Source organism: Notolepis coatsorum (assembly GCF_963971535.1).
Source record: "Notolepis coatsorum genome assembly, chromosome: 20".
Taxonomy (NCBI): domain Eukaryota; kingdom Metazoa; phylum Chordata; class Actinopteri; order Aulopiformes; family Paralepididae; genus Notolepis; species Notolepis coatsorum.
The window spans coordinates 63,215,652-63,232,697 of NC_140184.1; the positions used below are offsets into that span (position 1 = coordinate 63,215,652).

General features: G+C 44.8%; 1 protein-coding gene across 2 annotated transcripts in view; it reads right to left on the minus strand.

Moving 5' to 3' along the window:
* Positions 1-204: 204 nt before the first annotated feature.
* The window catches only part of LOC311247337 (uncharacterized protein), a 58,995-nt gene continuing 42,153 nt past the window's right edge, over positions 205-17,046 (minus strand). The window contains exons 16-20 of one of the 2 annotated variants that reach the window (XM_084337703.1): positions 6,688-7,407; positions 5,091-5,163; positions 4,609-4,779; positions 4,291-4,456; positions 205-1,934 (exon numbers count right to left, since the gene is read on the minus strand). In XM_084337703.1, the coding sequence (XP_084193829.1) occupies positions 1,921-1,934; positions 4,291-4,456; positions 4,609-4,779; positions 5,091-5,163; positions 6,688-7,407 (1,144 nt within the window). In that variant the 3' untranslated portion in view covers positions 205-1,920. Of the gene's footprint in view, positions 1,935-4,290; positions 4,457-4,608; positions 4,786-5,090; positions 5,164-6,687; positions 7,408-17,046 lie in introns of both variants that reach the window. The other variant, XM_084337702.1, reaches the window with a different exon arrangement.

The following is a 17,046-nucleotide window of genomic DNA, read 5'->3' on the forward strand; positions in this document are numbered from 1 at the left end:
TTTAATATTTCCCATTACAAAACACACCATGTGATTGGACATAAGAATCAAGCAAAAACTGTTTTAAGAGAATTCCCTTCTGCATTTATTTACAAATAAGAAAAAAAAAAGTATTTACAAACATTTCAAAATAACAAACATTTCAAAATAACAGATCAGGAACATATGGGAGGGGACAGCCTTGGGAATTACTAGAGGCTAGAGTGTTGTATATATTGTATTTTATTTCAGATGCATGTCTTGAATCGTTTGTTGAATTGCAAAATGGAACATTTGTAAAAAGAACATAACCAAGAACTGAAACATTAAAATAAAAACATTGTATAAGAAAAAAAAGATCAATAAAAATGTAACAGAAAAACAACAATTACAGTATAGCTCCATCAGAGGTTTCCAAACCCAGATTTAATCACATGTCAAAATGAGTTAATAAGTTGACTAAACACACAGTATACTGTTCATATTCTAAAATGGCATATCAAAATGTATCCGTTGCCTGATGCCTGTGTTTTTAACCATTTCATTTGGGATATTCTTAATATTTGATCTACTGTATAAATGATTTTCCATTGAAATTCTTATTGGCTCATTGGACCAGGAGTTGCATGTATTACTTCAATGGAATGTTATTCTGAATATGTTACGACTAATTTATCAGTTTTAAATGCACTGCAAGCTAAGTATGGTGTGTTGTTAACGGCCTGTTGCGGTTTTGTTCTCTGAAGTAGGAGTGCTATGGGGGGAAATATTCTGAACAGTATGACTATATTTTAATGCTGTCAGGCTATTAAAAAAAGTAATTAATCTAATTAATAGCATTTTAATCGCATAACCATTTTAGGCCCGATATTCTATAATCATAAATTCAAATGGCATTGGATGGCAGAATTCAGTACTGTATCTACAAAACCTTCCGTTTAATCATCTTCCATTTATTCATTTGCTTAGAATTTTCAGGTCTGGTCAATTATAGCATGGTGTTATTCAGTCAAAGATAAAAAATGAATTGATATTCTCATTTGGTTCATTACAATTTACTCAAGCCTAGTAACAGACAGTATTTCTGACACTGGGAATACATTCCCTGAGATCCATAGATGTGCCTAGAATCAGATACCAAGAACATGCAAATGAACCATATTAAAAAAAAAAATCTGTACATGTGTATTCTACGTTCTTATGGAATGAATGAATGACTAAAAATAATTTAAAAAATTATTTGAGTTAATTTTCATAACGTGATATTTTTGCTGTGTAATTAATTAATCTAATTAACGTGATAAACTGACAGCCCTACTATATTTATATACTATTTTTGGAAAAATATTTATATACTATTTTTGGAAAAAGTTAGGGAACCACTTGCTCTAACCCAGTGGTTCTCAAACTATGGGTCGCGACCCAAATTGGGGTCACAGTTAGGCACATGTTCTGGCAACATACCCTGGCTAAATATGCCTCGTTTTATAACTGTGTATTGATATAGTGCTGTAATTACATTTTCTAATAAATATGCATGATCAAGTTCAACGTGTGCTTTTATTTTGATATTCCTTAATTCCACATTGAAATTACACGATGTGGGGTCCCCAAAGAAATTCCTAAATAAAATGGGGTCACGGTATGAAAAAGTTTGAGAACCCCTGCTCTAACCAATAAAAACCCAAATTAGTCAATCTTGTACATCATAAATGTAACAGTACTGTATATCTGTATGTCATGATATATATCTGTATGTTGTGCATGTCATAAATGTCATTATGAATTGAAAATGGGGGACCCTGATGTAAACAAGACGAAAGTCTCTGGTCTGCATCCCCTTAACAATTGTGTGTATTGAGCCGTACTGTGTTGTACCCATTCTGCAATCTGTTAATAACATTTTCAATCAATCAGCTTCCATTCGGTGAGATAACACCATCAACATCGGTTTCCTGAAAACACAAAGGCAAACTAATTAGGCTGCCATACAGTTATCCCAACAAATAAAAGGTTCTGTGAAATGGCATCTTTTCTGTAGTTAGTTCCCCTGTGCAAGGTGTTCTTACAGTACTTCTGTATCACATAGTACTGTATCGTCAATATTTGTAAAAGAAAAATAGTTAGGCTTCCTATGTCTGCGGTTGGTGTGAGCTGGATATTGTAGTTTTATGAAATCTCGACATCCATCGAAAGCCCCGAGTCTTCTTTCTTAGGAATACAACGATTTCATGACGGCGTCATGTCCTCGCGTCTAAATCATCTGGTTTCCGATGCAATGCTACATTAGAAAAAGAAACGGATCAATACGGACTGTATTGATCCATTTGTAACGTGAAATAAATCTCGGCCCGGAACCATCAGGCTTAAGAGGTTAATACCACTTAGAGCTAAATCAAATAAATTTCACAACCATACTAGCAAAACAAAACAAAACAACCACATAGCGACACTGAACTGGCGGCTGCACTTGGGCACCCATTTAAATTCTTGAGTTCCGTACAAGCTCTCGCCAGCCCCGCAAAAAACACTTTAACCGCCGAAAACGTCATTCCCCGCCATGCTCATTCCGCCGAGGACGCCTTAACTCGTCTTTGATGTCAATATTTCAAAAATCTGTCATCGAAATCATATTTCCTTTCCGGGGCCCTGAGACACAAGTGTGATCTCCTCTCAACTCTCTAGCGGTTCAAGAGCGCCATCTGGTGGCCGATCGGCAACCGGATATTAACCTTTGAACCAGTAGTACTCATGCAAATGTGGTCCGGCCACTCTATAGCTCCCGCGACTCCATCTTGAAACACTGGATAGATCGCTCGCCCTAACTCAATAAACAACGTTATTTGGACGTATATACTATTATACAACCTGGAAATGGATCGGGCATTTCTACATCCCATAATCGAAAACGGTCTACTCCACGCTGATCGTCCAACGGCGCGAGGAACATACGGTAAGATTCAGCGTTATATTCTAACTAAGGCTGTCAAATATATCGCGTTAATATCGCGTTAACTCCCGATTCTATTAATGCCACTAATTTTTTTAACTCAAGATTAACTAAAAAAAAATTTTTTTTTTTTTTTTTTTTTACTAGACTTCACTCAGGTGTATTATTGATGCGCTCATTGATACTATGTTTGTTTCTGAAGTGTGTGTGTGTGTGTGTGTGTGTGTGTGTGTATGTGTGTGAGATATAGAGAGAGAGGGGGGTGAGAGAGATGAGGAAGGGGCAAAAGAGAAAAAGAGCTGGGAGAGTGTGTGTGTGAGGGAGAGAGGGGGGTGTGTGATTAATCAGCCCTTGTGTGTGTGAATGTAACAAGTTCCTAACGTTTTCTTTCCCCTATTATTTCATGCACACTTTATTCATTGTTTTAAATTATTATTTTCTTTTAAGTTATTTTGTGCATCACTCCGTTTTGAATTTGATGCAAATTTGCAATGCATGAGGGTCATCCTTTTGTGTTAAATGGCTGCACAAAGCAAGCATTTGTTGACTCGCATGTTGATAAGAGTATTAAAACTTGGAACTTGAAAAAGATCTGTTTTTAGGTAAAAAAGAAAAGAAAAAAGGATTAATTTGCGATTAATCACGAGTTAACTATGGACAATCATGCGATTAATCGAGTTAAATATTTTAATCGTTTGACAGCACTAATTCTAACGTGTTCAATATAAACTGCTATGAACATATGACCCACTCTGGATGAATCATCTAACGTTGCCCACGGAATTATAAACGATCCCCCGCCCATCCGGTCATCATCAGATCATACGTAGATCATTCTAGAAGTACGTCCAGTTGAAATTTTTCATCTCGCGCCGAACGCTACCAAACTGTATTTCATCATCAATATAATGCATTTAGGGCTATAAATCACGTTCTGAAGAAAGCTGCAGAAAACGATAAAAACATACTTATACTTTAGACCATATTTTAGTATGAATATGTGAATGAAAAAGTTTAACGTTGCTACACCCTGAACAATACATATAGGACATTGAATGGGCCATAATAATGGCAATGTAGCAATAGAATTTAAAAAGTTATAGCCCTGCAAAGAAGGGGAACTTCTCCATAGACAAATAGAGCCGGCGAGGGATGGTAAATTATGAATTTAACCCATGGCGATCAAAGTGTTAATACAAAAACATTTAATATAATTTCATCTCCCGACAGCTGGGCTGCCCCCCAAAATATTCAATACCTGTGCAAATAAAATGTAAGACTCAATACCTTTTATGGCCTTAAACTGAGAATTATGAATTTAATACCCAGCAGATACCCTGCCTATTTACTGTAGTACTCACCCTCTTTGAGGGCAGTGGTTGCCCGAGGCTGCTGGTTCTCTTTGCGGTCATGTTGGAAGGCTTTGCTGTGATCAAACTTGCGGCAGGGAGCGCCAGGCAGCTCCGTCTTAAGCTGCTCCAGCTCCTTCGTCTGCCTGCTCACCTGGCTCCGCAGCTTAGACAGCTCCTGTGCACACATGTCACAGTTTAAAAGAGAAGACTTACACAGCATACCTAAAGCTCAAAGGGAGAGGAAACTAGAGGCAGGTCATCTGGGAAGTCAGTTTCAAACTTGACACTCAATTTTGTTTAAGAATAAGCATTCAATTCTCTCAGTACCTGTTTGAGTGTGATATTTTCATCTTTGAGCTTCACTACATGTCTGATCTTCTGCTTATGGTTCTGGTGGCCCAGCAGACGGGCGTAGGCGTCCGACAACCGGTTCAGCTCCCCTTGGTTCGCCCCATTCTCATTGAGGAGCACATCTCGTTCTGCTGCAAACCCATTCAGCTGCTCCTGCAGGAACACACCAAGGGGAAGATATGAGGGGTGAGAACTCACCGGAAGGAAGCCATTGTTTTTTCTTGACTTATTGTGTAGTTTCTTCTGGACTTAACAGAATACTTGTCTCTGTTAAGCACTTTGAGTTGCACTCAGTGTATGAAAGGTGCTATATAAATGAAGATTATTATTATTATTATTATTATGGTTGCTCACCAGGGAGAGTGTTCTTGAGATAGTTAGTTTCCAAGTGAATTCTTCCCTAATTAATGATTATTCTAGGGGTACTTTCATGCAGTCCTGAAGTGAACGTGACTGACCTGGAAGGGCTTCACTTTGGCAAAAAGCTCATCATACTGCTTTCTCCAGTGTTCCATCTCTGCACTTGAAGAACTGGGAACAAAACGGAAAGATGTGCATTTATTGGGGCTGATCGTTTATAGTATTCACACGATAGGCTCACATTAATCGCAATTAACGTGAATTTTAAAAATACAAAGCAAAACGCTGCAGTAATAAAGAAATTAATGAGAAGTTAACGAAAGTAATCAAGTACTCAGTCACAGGGGTCTTCAATAACATTCAAGGGCTCCATTTTGTGTATAAATCTGTTCTTTGATGCTACAATATCTTTGTTGGCAGACTACTCCTTCGGGACAATCAGTCAATATTACTGCTACCCAGCGTTAGCATAATTAAAAAGCATAGTGTAGCTATAATACATGTTGCTTCGCTGGGAAAGTTAATATTAACTAGGGATGCACCGAAATTTCGGCACCGAAAGTTTTCGGCCGAAAATGGCAAAAAATGGCCTTTCGGCTTTTGGCCGAAAGAGTTTTCACCGAAAATATGTCACCGAAACAGAAACAACCTAACAACCTTGCGTGTTGTTGTGATGATGTCGCGCTGTCGGGAGTCGCGCTGTTTCTATGTAAACTGTGCGCAATGCGTCCAATAAATGAGTCTTTAACATGCTTTATATCCTTATTTGCTATATGCCGCGGTTAATCACTGAGTGATCTAATATGCATATTATTCGCGTGTTGTTGTGATGATGTCGCGCTGTCGGGAGTCGCGCTGTTTCTATGTAAACTGCGCGCAACGCATCCAATAAATGCGTCTTTAACATGCTTTATATCCTTATTTACTATATGCCGCGGTTAATCACTGAGTGATCTAATATGCATATTATTCAGAGCGAGAGGGGGGGATTGTGTTTCTGCCTATGTTATGTAGTTACTCTCCCCCGTCCCCGCTGTCGTCCACACTCGGCTGTGAGAGAATTGTTGAATAGATACACAAATGTTCTAGAATGTTTGATTATGACATCATACTGAGCTGGACCTGTACTTTGTGACGTTATGTTATTTCGGGCATTCATAACATTATTTCGCGCAACTGTACATTGTAATGTTAACACAGCCCAGCTGTCTGTCGCGCGTCTACTGTGCCGAGTCAAGCGAGCACATTCAGCTGGGGACTAGAAAGGTGCGCTCAGTAGAGCACAGATGTCCGCTGCGCAGCCAGAGAAAAGATGGAATTAATGTACTGTATGCATTCAGAAGTGCTGAATAAATGTTTTATGGACCCATAAGTGATTATTTATTATTTAAGTTAAGTTTTGCCATAATCATATATTTTTCCATAATCATAATGTTCCACAACATTGGTAAAAAAAAATTCTATTCTATGAATCATTTTCGGCCTTTCGGCTTTCGACCAACTGTTTTCTATTTTCGGTATTTGTTTCGGCCAATAATTTCCCATTCGGTGCATCCCTAATATTAACAGCCCAGCATTTATTTTATAATCATATTTGGAATCCCTTAGGAAAGCAGTCAAGCCTAACCATGCAGAAGACCCAACCCATGTTCCCTTAATGCATGTCATTCAGGTCAGCTTGAAGTTCTCGCTCACCCGTTATCATGAGTCTCAGCCAGTTGTCTTGCGAGTTCCTGTCTCTCCTCCTCCATCTCCCACTGTAGGGCGACTTTCTCCTGAGTCAGTACCTCCACTCGCTCCCGGAGAACCCGCTTGTCCAGTTGCCGCTTCTCCAGCTCCTCCTGGAGACCCCGCTTCCCCTCCTCCACCAGCTCTACCTGCATCTGCAGACTCGAAACGTCCCGCTCCAACCGAGACCGAAGGTCTAATCTATCCTGCTCAGTCTTCTCCAGCTGATCCTGAAGAGCGAGCTTGTCTTGGTCTAAGAGTTCTAATTGAGAATGAAGCCCCCTCCTCTCCTCGTCCACCTTCTCGAGCCGGGTCTGGAGCGTGAGCACCTCCGATATGCCTCGTTGTTGGGAGTCTTTCATCTCCATCTCCCTCGCCCCCCTCTCTTCCTGCAGGAGAGTCTGTAGTTTATATTTCTCCTCCCCCTCTTGTTGGAGTTGATTGATCATCTCCTCTTTTTCCTCTCTGGTCTTTCCCAGCAGCCTCTGAAAGTCTTCTTTTTCACGTTGAACCTGAGCGAGGTTCTGATCCCTCTGCTGCTCTAGTTGTCCCAGCACCTCCCCTTTCTCCCGCCTCTGCTTTTGCATCTCGTCTTGCATTTGGCTGGTCAGGGTGGCATGACTTGCCTCCATGGCCTTAATCTTCTCATCTTTCTGAGCCAGGCGAGTCTGCACATCTAGCAGAATCCTTAAGAGGAAGTGACAGAAAAATTTGTTTGAGAAAAAGGTGGCCCATGTTCCAAGCCAGACTGTCAGTTAAATGTGTGTTCTTCTTCTTACTCCTACTACAGAGTGTGCATTAAGTGTAGAACAAGACTGAAAACACTGAACATATGTGCAGATTGGGTCGGAATCTCATAGCAGGGTTTATACAAGACCTCTGCTAGAAGACTTGGGGACCAATGGACATATACAAATATTGTTTAAGGCACAGGTGTCAAACTCCAAATATGGCGTATCTGGAATTTTCAACCCACACAGAATTCACTTATGAATTAATGACTTCCCCTATTAGACTGCAGCTAACGTTACATTGATCTGCTGTGTCTGTCTCTATGTCAGTTTTTAATTAACTTTCAATGGAGGAGTATTCGTTTGTTGGACAGGGTTGACGCCGTGTCCATCTCCACCAAATTTGTGTTCGTTTTGACAGACACGTTCAGAGAGGATTCACTTTTGGAAGGGACAAATACATTACCATCAACAAAGCTGTAGTTTCTGCAAAGGGTTAGGTTCTAATTTAGAAATAACTTGTCAAATTTCTATCCACTCAATCAGGACCAATGTAACCAGCAGCCTTTCATACATTTATCTATGACTGCATGTGTATTATATGTGGCCATTGAATTCGAATCTTGTAGGCCATGTTGGCCAGCCAAAAGAAATTTCTAGCAGAAACCCTGAGTGTTTTGTAAATAAAAAGACAAGGCTTTGATATGACATCAGTTGATGTTCCACTCTAATTTCAATACAACTCCAACTCCTGTTGTTTTCAATGAGTGAGTGGTACTGTACTTACGCTCTCACGCAAGAGCAATACAAGTTCCGTTTACATAGTAAAATCATAGTGAAGTAGGGAGATTGTTCATGGCTTTTCCCGGTATTCCATGACAGTTGGAACCCTGTATATATATATATATTGTGGAAGTGAATCAATGAGACGAGCAGACGGAGTATCGAGTCTCTGAACTTTACTTCCAAACAAATCCAACAGAACCAAGGTACAGCCACACCCTTAAGTCAACTCCCTCCTGTCACTCAATCAGTGTCCATTCTGAAGTGAGACACCTCCATCTAGTGTCCACCACACAGGCCCCCCCGAACATTCAGAATTGACATTCAGTGCAACACCAAATAAACGGAACTGAACACAATAAACCCCCAAAAACAGTGCACCCAGTGTCTTCAGTCTCTTTTAGGAGGTCTGACCACGTGGCCATAACGACTGTATTTAACAGTCATAGGGAACGTGGTAAGGGCAGGGGCCGTCCCCGCCAAGGCTTCGTTGGTGGAAAGGTAGGGGTAACAACGGCCGGAGGGCATGGGACAGGGGAAGACTTGGGTGGCCGGCCCCGGCGCCGGGGCTGAGCCAGCTCCACATGAGCAGGCTTAAGACGATCGACTGAGATCTGCTCCTTATTCCCCCCCATGTCCACCACAAAGTACTTGGGGTCCGGCTCGAGGACACGGAAGGGCCCGTCATAGGGAGCCTGCAGTGGAGAACGGTGGGCATCATAACAGATGAACACATACCTCGCAGTCATCAGGTCCTTAGGAATGTAGGACTGGGGAAGGCAGTGATGTGTGGGAACTGGGGCAAACACCCTCGCTGTGTCCTGGAAGGCAGATCGGTGAGCTGTAGTGGACCAAGGGGCAGAGGAACCAGGAAGGAACTCCCCTGGGACCCTCAGCGGTTGACCAAAAACCAATTCGGCTGAAGAGGCCTGCAGGTCTTCTTTAGGGGCAGTACGCAGGCCCAACATGACCCACGGAAGACGGTCGACCCAGTTGCCGTCTGTGAGCATGGGCCGGAGAGCGGCCTTCATGGATCTGTGAAAACGCTCACACATGCCGTTGGCCTTTGGGTTGTATGCTGTGGTACGATGGAGTTTCACCCCAAGTCGCCCAGCCACGGTGCTCCACAGCTCAGAAGTGAACTGGGATCCCCTGTCCGAAGTCGGGTCCAATGGCGTGTCAAACCGAGTGACCCAGCCGAAGATAAACGCCCGAGCCACCTCCGCAGCCGTTGTGGACAGGGCCACCTGGTGGTCCTGTCCACCATAGTGAGGTGGTGTGTGAAACCCTGAGACGGGGGAAGTGGGCCCACCAGGTCCATGTGGACATGGTCAAACCGCCTCTCTGGAATGAGAAACGGCTCCAGGGGGGCCTTAGTGTGACGATGTACCTTGGCACGCCACACAGGAGGCCGCCCATACTTTGACGTCCTTCCTAAGGCGCGGCCAGACAAACTTGGCCCCTACCAGCTTGACCGACGCCCTTACCCCAGGGTGTGAAAGGGCATGAATGGTGTCAAATACCCGGTGGCGCCAGTCAGTTGGAACAATGGGGCGGGGCTGGCCAGTGGAGACGTCAGGAGCGTGGCGCCGCTGTCGTGAAACACCACATCAAGTCGAAGTCCTGTCACAGCCATCCTGAACGCCTGAAGGTCTGAGTCGGTGAGCTGGTCAGCAGCATAGTCGATGCCCAGGTGCACAGGGCTGACGCGCGCCCGGGAGAGGCAGTCTGCCACCTGGTTGTCTTTACCGGCTACATGCTGGATGTCGGTAGTGAACTCCGATATGGCGGAAAGTTGGCGCTGCTGCCGCCCCGACCATGGCTCCGTGGTCTTGGCCATGGCAAACGTTAGGGGCTTGTGGTCGACAAACTGAACTCGCGGCTCTCCAGCAAGAACCTGAAGTGACGTATGGCGAGGAAGAGGGCCAGGAGCTCCCTGTCGAATGTACTATACTTCCTCTCGTTGTCGCGCAGCTTCCTACTGAAAAAGGCCAGAGGCTGCCAGGCGCCAGCCACCCACTGCTTGCACACCGCACCTACTGCATAATCGGAGGCATCGGTGGTGAGGGCTATAGGAGCAGCAGGAGATGGGTGTGCCAGCATGGCGGCGTTGGCAAGGGCAGCCTTAGAGCCCTCGAATGCCTGGACCCGCTCCGGGGACCAGCCCACATCATCGTTGGCTCTCTTCCCCTTCAGCGCCTCGTACAGAGGTCTCATCAGGTGAGCCGCATGGGCTATAAACCTATTGTAAAAATTAACCATCCCCAGGAACTCCTGGAGAGGTTTGATGGTGAGGGGGCGGGGGAAAGCAGCAATTGCCTCCACCTTGGCGGGTAGAGGAACAGCCCCCTGGGAAGAGACATGGTGGCCCAGGAAATCCATGGCCGGCAGGCCAAACTTACATTTGGCCGGGTTCACGATCAGCCGATGCTCGTTGAGCCGCTCGAACAGTTGACGGAGATGTCCCTGATGCTCCTCCACCGATGCACTGGCTACCAGGATGTCATCCAGATAAAAACAAAAATGACAGGCCTCGCAGCACAGAGTCCATCAGCCGCTGGAATGTTTGCGCTGCCCCTTTAAGGCCGAATGGCATGCACAGGTATTCAAACAGTCCAAACGGGGTGATAATGGCAGTCTTGGGCACGTCGAGCGGATGGACCGGCACCTGGTGGTAGCCACGCACCAAATCTATTTTAGAAAAAATGGTGGCGCCCAGCCAGGTGGGCAGAGAAATCCTGGATATGTGGCACTGGGTACCGGTCATGAGTGGTGATGTTATTTAGGCGACGGAAATAACCACACGGACGCCACTTCCCGTCCGCCTTGGGGACCATGTGTAGTGGGGAGGCCCAAGGACTGTTGGACCGGCGCACAATGCCGAGCCGTTCCATTGTGGCAAACTCCTCCCTGGCTATTGCCAGTTTAGCAGCATCGAGGCGGCGTGCCCATGCATAAACTGGCGGGCCCACCGTTGGGATGTAATGTTCCACCCCATGCTTGGCGACAGAGGCAGAGAAAGTGGAGACAGTCAGAGCAGGAAACTCAGCGAGGAGGCGCTGGTACATATCGCCTGTGGCGAGCATATTGGCCAGGGCAGGCGGCCCCAGCCCCCCCAGTGTGCAGGGGTATGTGTCAAAAGACAGAGCCAATCAGCCTACGGTTCGCAACGTCCACTAAGAGTCTGAGCACACAAAAAAATCCACGCCCAGTATAGGCACCGACACTGAAGCAATAAAATCCCAGTTAAACTGCTGTCCATGTAAACACAGTCACGTACCTGGTACCAAACGTACGGATGGAAGTCCAATTAGCCGCGTCCAGGGGTGGTCCATGTCCGTTTCCCAAGGCGTCCGTGGCCGACGCAGGCAGGATGCTCCTCTGGGTGCCCGAATCCACCAACAGACGCCTTCCAGACAACGTGTCCTCGATAAACAACAGCTTGTTGATATTGACGCCAGCGCTCATAGCCGCTAACGAGCGCCGGCTCTCGCGTTTCCCTGGTTACCAAAGGTGCATGGTGGAACACAGCTCTTCGCTTTGTTGCCAAAACGGCGATGATAATAACAAAGCCCACTATCATCCCTCTGTGTCTGATCCCTGCGATCAACCACCCGATCAGACACAGCCACACAGTACTGACGGGAGGCCAGTAGAATTCTGTCCGCCTCCTCTGCCAATCCCCGGTAATCCTTGGTGCGCACAAGAGGCGAGCTGGCCAGAGCCGTGCGCACCGGAGTCGGGAGTTGACGCAGGAACAGCTGCACAAAAATAAATGTAGCGTCACCTGAACCGAGCAGTGCTAGCATGTTCTCCATCAGTTCTGTTGATTTACTGTCCCCCAATCCGTTGAGGGACAATAGGCGCTCTGCGCGCTCTGCATCTGACAGCTGGAAAAGCCGCAACAGCTGTTCTGAGCGCGTTGTATTTGCCGGCTGCTGGTGGTTCTCTCAGGAATCCCATCACCCGGCGTGTAGTGGAGGAATCCAATGCCGCGACAACATGATAATATTTCGTCTCATCCGACGTTATTCCGCAGAGGTGAAATTGTGCCTCGATGTGCTGAAACCACGGGGCCGGGTCATGCTGCCAAAACTCTGGCAACTTGATGTAGCTGCATACACTGCGGGAACCACAGCCGGTAGATTCTCATTATTGCTCATATTTCACACGTTTAGGGTCACCACTGTGGAAGTGAATCAATGAGACGAGCAGAGGAAGTATCGAGTCTCTGAACTTTACTGCCAAACAAATCCAACAGAACCAAGGTACAGCCACACCCTTAAGTCAACTCCCTCCTGTCACTCAATCAGTGTCCATTCTGAAGTGAGACACCTCCATCTAGTGTCCACCACAATATATATATATTTTTTTTTTATCCACTTTTTCTATTTTTCTCCCATCCCAATTACCCGCTGTGCCAATTGAGTTAGTATGACGACTGGCCCAAGCCGGAGGCAACGCCGACAGCCGGAGTCGAACCCGGTGTCTCTTGCATTGGTGACGAGCGCAATGTCCGGTGCGCCACCCAGCCGCCCGAACCCTGTATATATTCTATAGCATGGGTCGGGAACCTATGGCTCTTCTGGTGACAGCATATGGCTCCCAGAAATGTGAGTAAAAAAAAATTTAAATAATTTTTTTTTTTTTTTTTTATACTGGTGATATTTCTTAATAATACTGTGTCATTTTAAAGTAAACAGAAATTAGTTTTAAAGATACAGCTAATAGTATCTGTAGCTGAAGATATAGCGAGCAGATCTGGCGAGGGAACACAAGTGGACAGAAATAAAAAAATCTTCAACCTGAAGACCAGCTGATACTTAAAACTTGGAATGAGCTTCCTGTGACATACCACACAATGCAGCGTGAGTATTGCCGTATTGACCATGTTTGGCTCTACATATGCATGTGGGCAGTCATTCTCGCATATGAGGAACATTAAGACTAACCTACGCTCACGTTTAACTGATGGAAGCCTCAACGCCTGCATGAAGCTCAACCTCACCACGTATGAACCAGATTACAAGGCCATCAGCAAAACCATGCAGCACTAGAAGTCGCATTTATGGCTCTCCCAGTCAAAAAGGTTCCTGACCCCTGTTCTATAGTATACAGTATATACCGAGTACCTCGTGTAGATATGGTATTCTATAGTATAGTATTATGGTGCCTTGTGTACTCCTCCCTGGCTTTCTCCTGGGTCTGGTATTCTATAGTATACAGGTGCAGCTCAATACATTTTAATATCGTGGAAAAGTCAATATATTTCACTGTATTGATGGGAGTAATTTGTGCAAAAGGAGCCCCAACCAAGTACTGAGTGAACACACTTTTCAGAAGGCCGACATTTCTATATAAATTTTTTTTCTCAAACTTTCTAAGATACAGAATTGAGCTGTAAGCCATAATCATCCAAATTAAAACGAATAAAAGGATTGAAATATTTCACTTCATGTGTAATGAATCTATAATCTATGAGAGTTTTGCTTTTTGAATTAAATTACTGAAATAAAATAACTTATAACCACGATATTCAAATTTATTGAGCTGCACCTGTATATGGTACCATGTGTACTCCTCCCTGGCTTTGTCCTGGGTTGGGTATTCTATAGTATATACCAGTGTACCAGAGTCCTGGACTGATTTTCAGGACTCGTGAGCTAGTGCATTTAGTCACCACCTGTTTTTTCTTAATCCTTGAAGTGTCTATTTTAATATTCTGACAGGTAACCGGTTGGAATAATGTCCCATGGGGTTTATTTTTAATCCTTTATTACACCTATCCTGAACCAAAACCTGAAAAATAAGAAGAAAACAGCATAACTTTTGAAGTTAACAACATAGACAAATTAAAACATTTTCCCAAACAAGTTTGACCCAAGGAATTCAGTACAATTGTTATTTTTGCGATTCAAATACATCTTGGTTAAATTTCAGGATAGAAAAAGCAAAAAAAAGCTGGAAATAAACGTACATCACATATCTATTTTCCCTTTTTACTAAAATGTAGTGCATTGGACAAGATCGATTTAGGTTAATATTGGAAATAATATTGTAATAAAGATTTGTCTCCATGCCGTTATGCCCTAAATATTGTAGATTGTGTAAACATGGCCAAAATTGGAAGACGAATCTGAAAAGACTAATTTGTCCTACATAGTCATATGGTCATGCTGGTAGAGGATCATCATTGTTTGTCTTCGCAAAAAAGCCATCTGGAGAGCCCAAGTGCATGAGGCGAGATGGGGTAATGCATGAGTTCTTGGGAGGTTGATGGGCATATCCAGATCCAAAGTAGACCTTGAACACCTGCCTCCTCCCAAGGTCTGTCTCATCCCACATGTACAACGAGCCAACTTCAGAGTCGCCTGCTACAAAAGAGCAGAACAGCCAATATTCAAGAGGCCCAAAGCCTATGATCAAAGTATGGACTGGGAAAAACAATGGATGAGGAGGTGTTAGAACCTGTCTGGACGGGGCGGCCGGGTAGCGTGTATCCTTTCCGCAACTCGGTTTCCGGGTTCCTCCGATTGGCCGCGACCCCCACGTGACCCGCCCCCCTATCCACCGCTCTGCCGTGTGCGGCAGAGCTCGCTTCCTCATTGTTTACATCAGGGTCCCCCATTTTCAATTCATATAGAACGACTACGCCGTAACAAAATTAAAAAAATATACCGTTAACTGGAATATGTTGTGCCTTTACACATATGTTGGATTATGTAATTGGTTTGTCATGACAAACAAATAAAAAAAAATCGTGATTTACCCGCTGGCTACAACAACACTCAGTGACTGCATGTAGTCAGAGCCAGAGCTCAGCGATCACTGTGTGTTGTTGTAGCCAGCGGGTAAATCAAGGATTTTTAAAATTTGTTAAATGACAAACCAATTACATAATCCAACATATGTAAAAAGGCACAACATATTCCAGTTAACGGTATATTTTTTTAATGATTTGTTACGGCGTAGTCGTTCTATATGAATTGAAAATGGGGGACCCTGATGTAAACAAGACAAACGTCTTTCTCTGGTCTGCATCCCCTTAACAATTGTGTGTATTGAGCCGTACTGTATTGTACCCATTCTGCAATCTGTTAAATAAAGTTCTCATTCATTCAGTCAATACTTCCATGCGTATAAATTGAGGAAGCGAGCGAGTCCGCGGCAGCGCCAGAGCGGTGGATAGGGGGGCGGGTCACGTGGGGTCACGGCCAATCAGAGGAACCCGGAAACCGAATTCCGTTGCGGAAAGGATACACGCGGCCGGGTAGCGCAGCGGATTAAGCGTCCGTCTACCACCGCAGAGACACTGGTATCGGTACCTCCGGCTTGGTCGGTCGTCATACTGACACAATTGGCAGTATTAAGAGGGTGGGAAGCCGGTGGGTGGTATCCTGGTCGTTGTAAACAGCGACTCCTACAGGTCGGTCAGGGCGCCTGCACAGCAAGGGAAGGAATTGGTGAAGGTAGTGTGATCCTCCCACACGTTACACTTCAATGAGAGTCCGCGCTGTCAGGTGAAAAGAGGCTGCTGGCTGTCTCCTATGTATTGGAGGAAGCATCTGATAGACTTCAGGGCTCCCTAGACCGGCAAGTAGGGGCAAATGCGCGCATCGACCAGGAAGGGAAGGGGGGAATTGGGATGGGAGAAAAATACAGAATAGGAGAAAAAGTAGAAAGAACCTGTCTGGACGGTTGGATCCATCCTCAGTCCTTCTCTTGTTGAGGTACTGGCCCAGAGAATAGAGTCAGAAGAGCAAGAAGCTCTTGATAAGGAGGCAGATAACGCAAAAAATAACATGGATGAGGAGGATGGAGAGTACGAGTGTGATGAGGCGGAGAAAGAGATGGAGGTTGAAGAGATAGACTGACAATTGTTTGTGATGATGATAGTTTAGGGCACAAAATACAAATAGAAAAAAAAAGACTTGAATGTTGTCAAAAAAGATAATAATTTAGGACCTGCTCAGAGGTCATTAATCGGCATGCATGCGATGCATGTATGCGATTCGTCTCTGCGATTAACCCATCCCGTCGTCCTTCCCCCCCAAGGGCAGCCGGGAGCAGACAGGCACAACGTGAGCCGCGCCAGGGGACCAATCCAAGTGCTCCTGTCAGTCTTCGTCAAGGACGCCACAGCGTTAGCGATCTTGTTGTTGTGCATGTTTTTCCATTGGGTTTATCTTATCGGGGGGGAAACTCTTGCGAGCACAGGGAGAACATGCAAACTCCACACAGTAAGGCCTGGGAGATACCCCACCTGGGTAACTGGCATCATGGAAACCTGGTCCCCAAGCGGGAATCGAACCCTGGACCTTCTTGCTGTGAGGCGACAGTGTTTAACCACTACACCACCGTGCCGCTATGTATATGTATGTCGAGTCCATGATATCCAGTGCATATGAAAACATAGTTTGAACCTTAACTCATTCTGCGCCAATGACGAAAAAAGTCGGGTTTTAATAGTCATTTCTTTTATTCGCTATATCCATTCATTTTTCATCCATCCAGCCTGATGTTATCATTGGGAATGGGTCTGAGCTCGCAAAAGGCCAATACCGCCGCCTAACGGCCGGTATTGCACATCAATGGAATCCCTCTGGCTGGGGCTGTGCATCGATCTAAGAAGTCCGGTCCGGGTTTTCCTTCTCGGGCATGACTAACATTATAACACACGGATTGGGGACACTGGTGTTTTGGTTGATAAACGTTGGAAAGACGACCGATCAATATTTGGAATATCAGGAATTCGATTATTCTTTTTGCAGTACATCAGATGTGAGGTAAGGACTCTGGTTGATCCGATGTT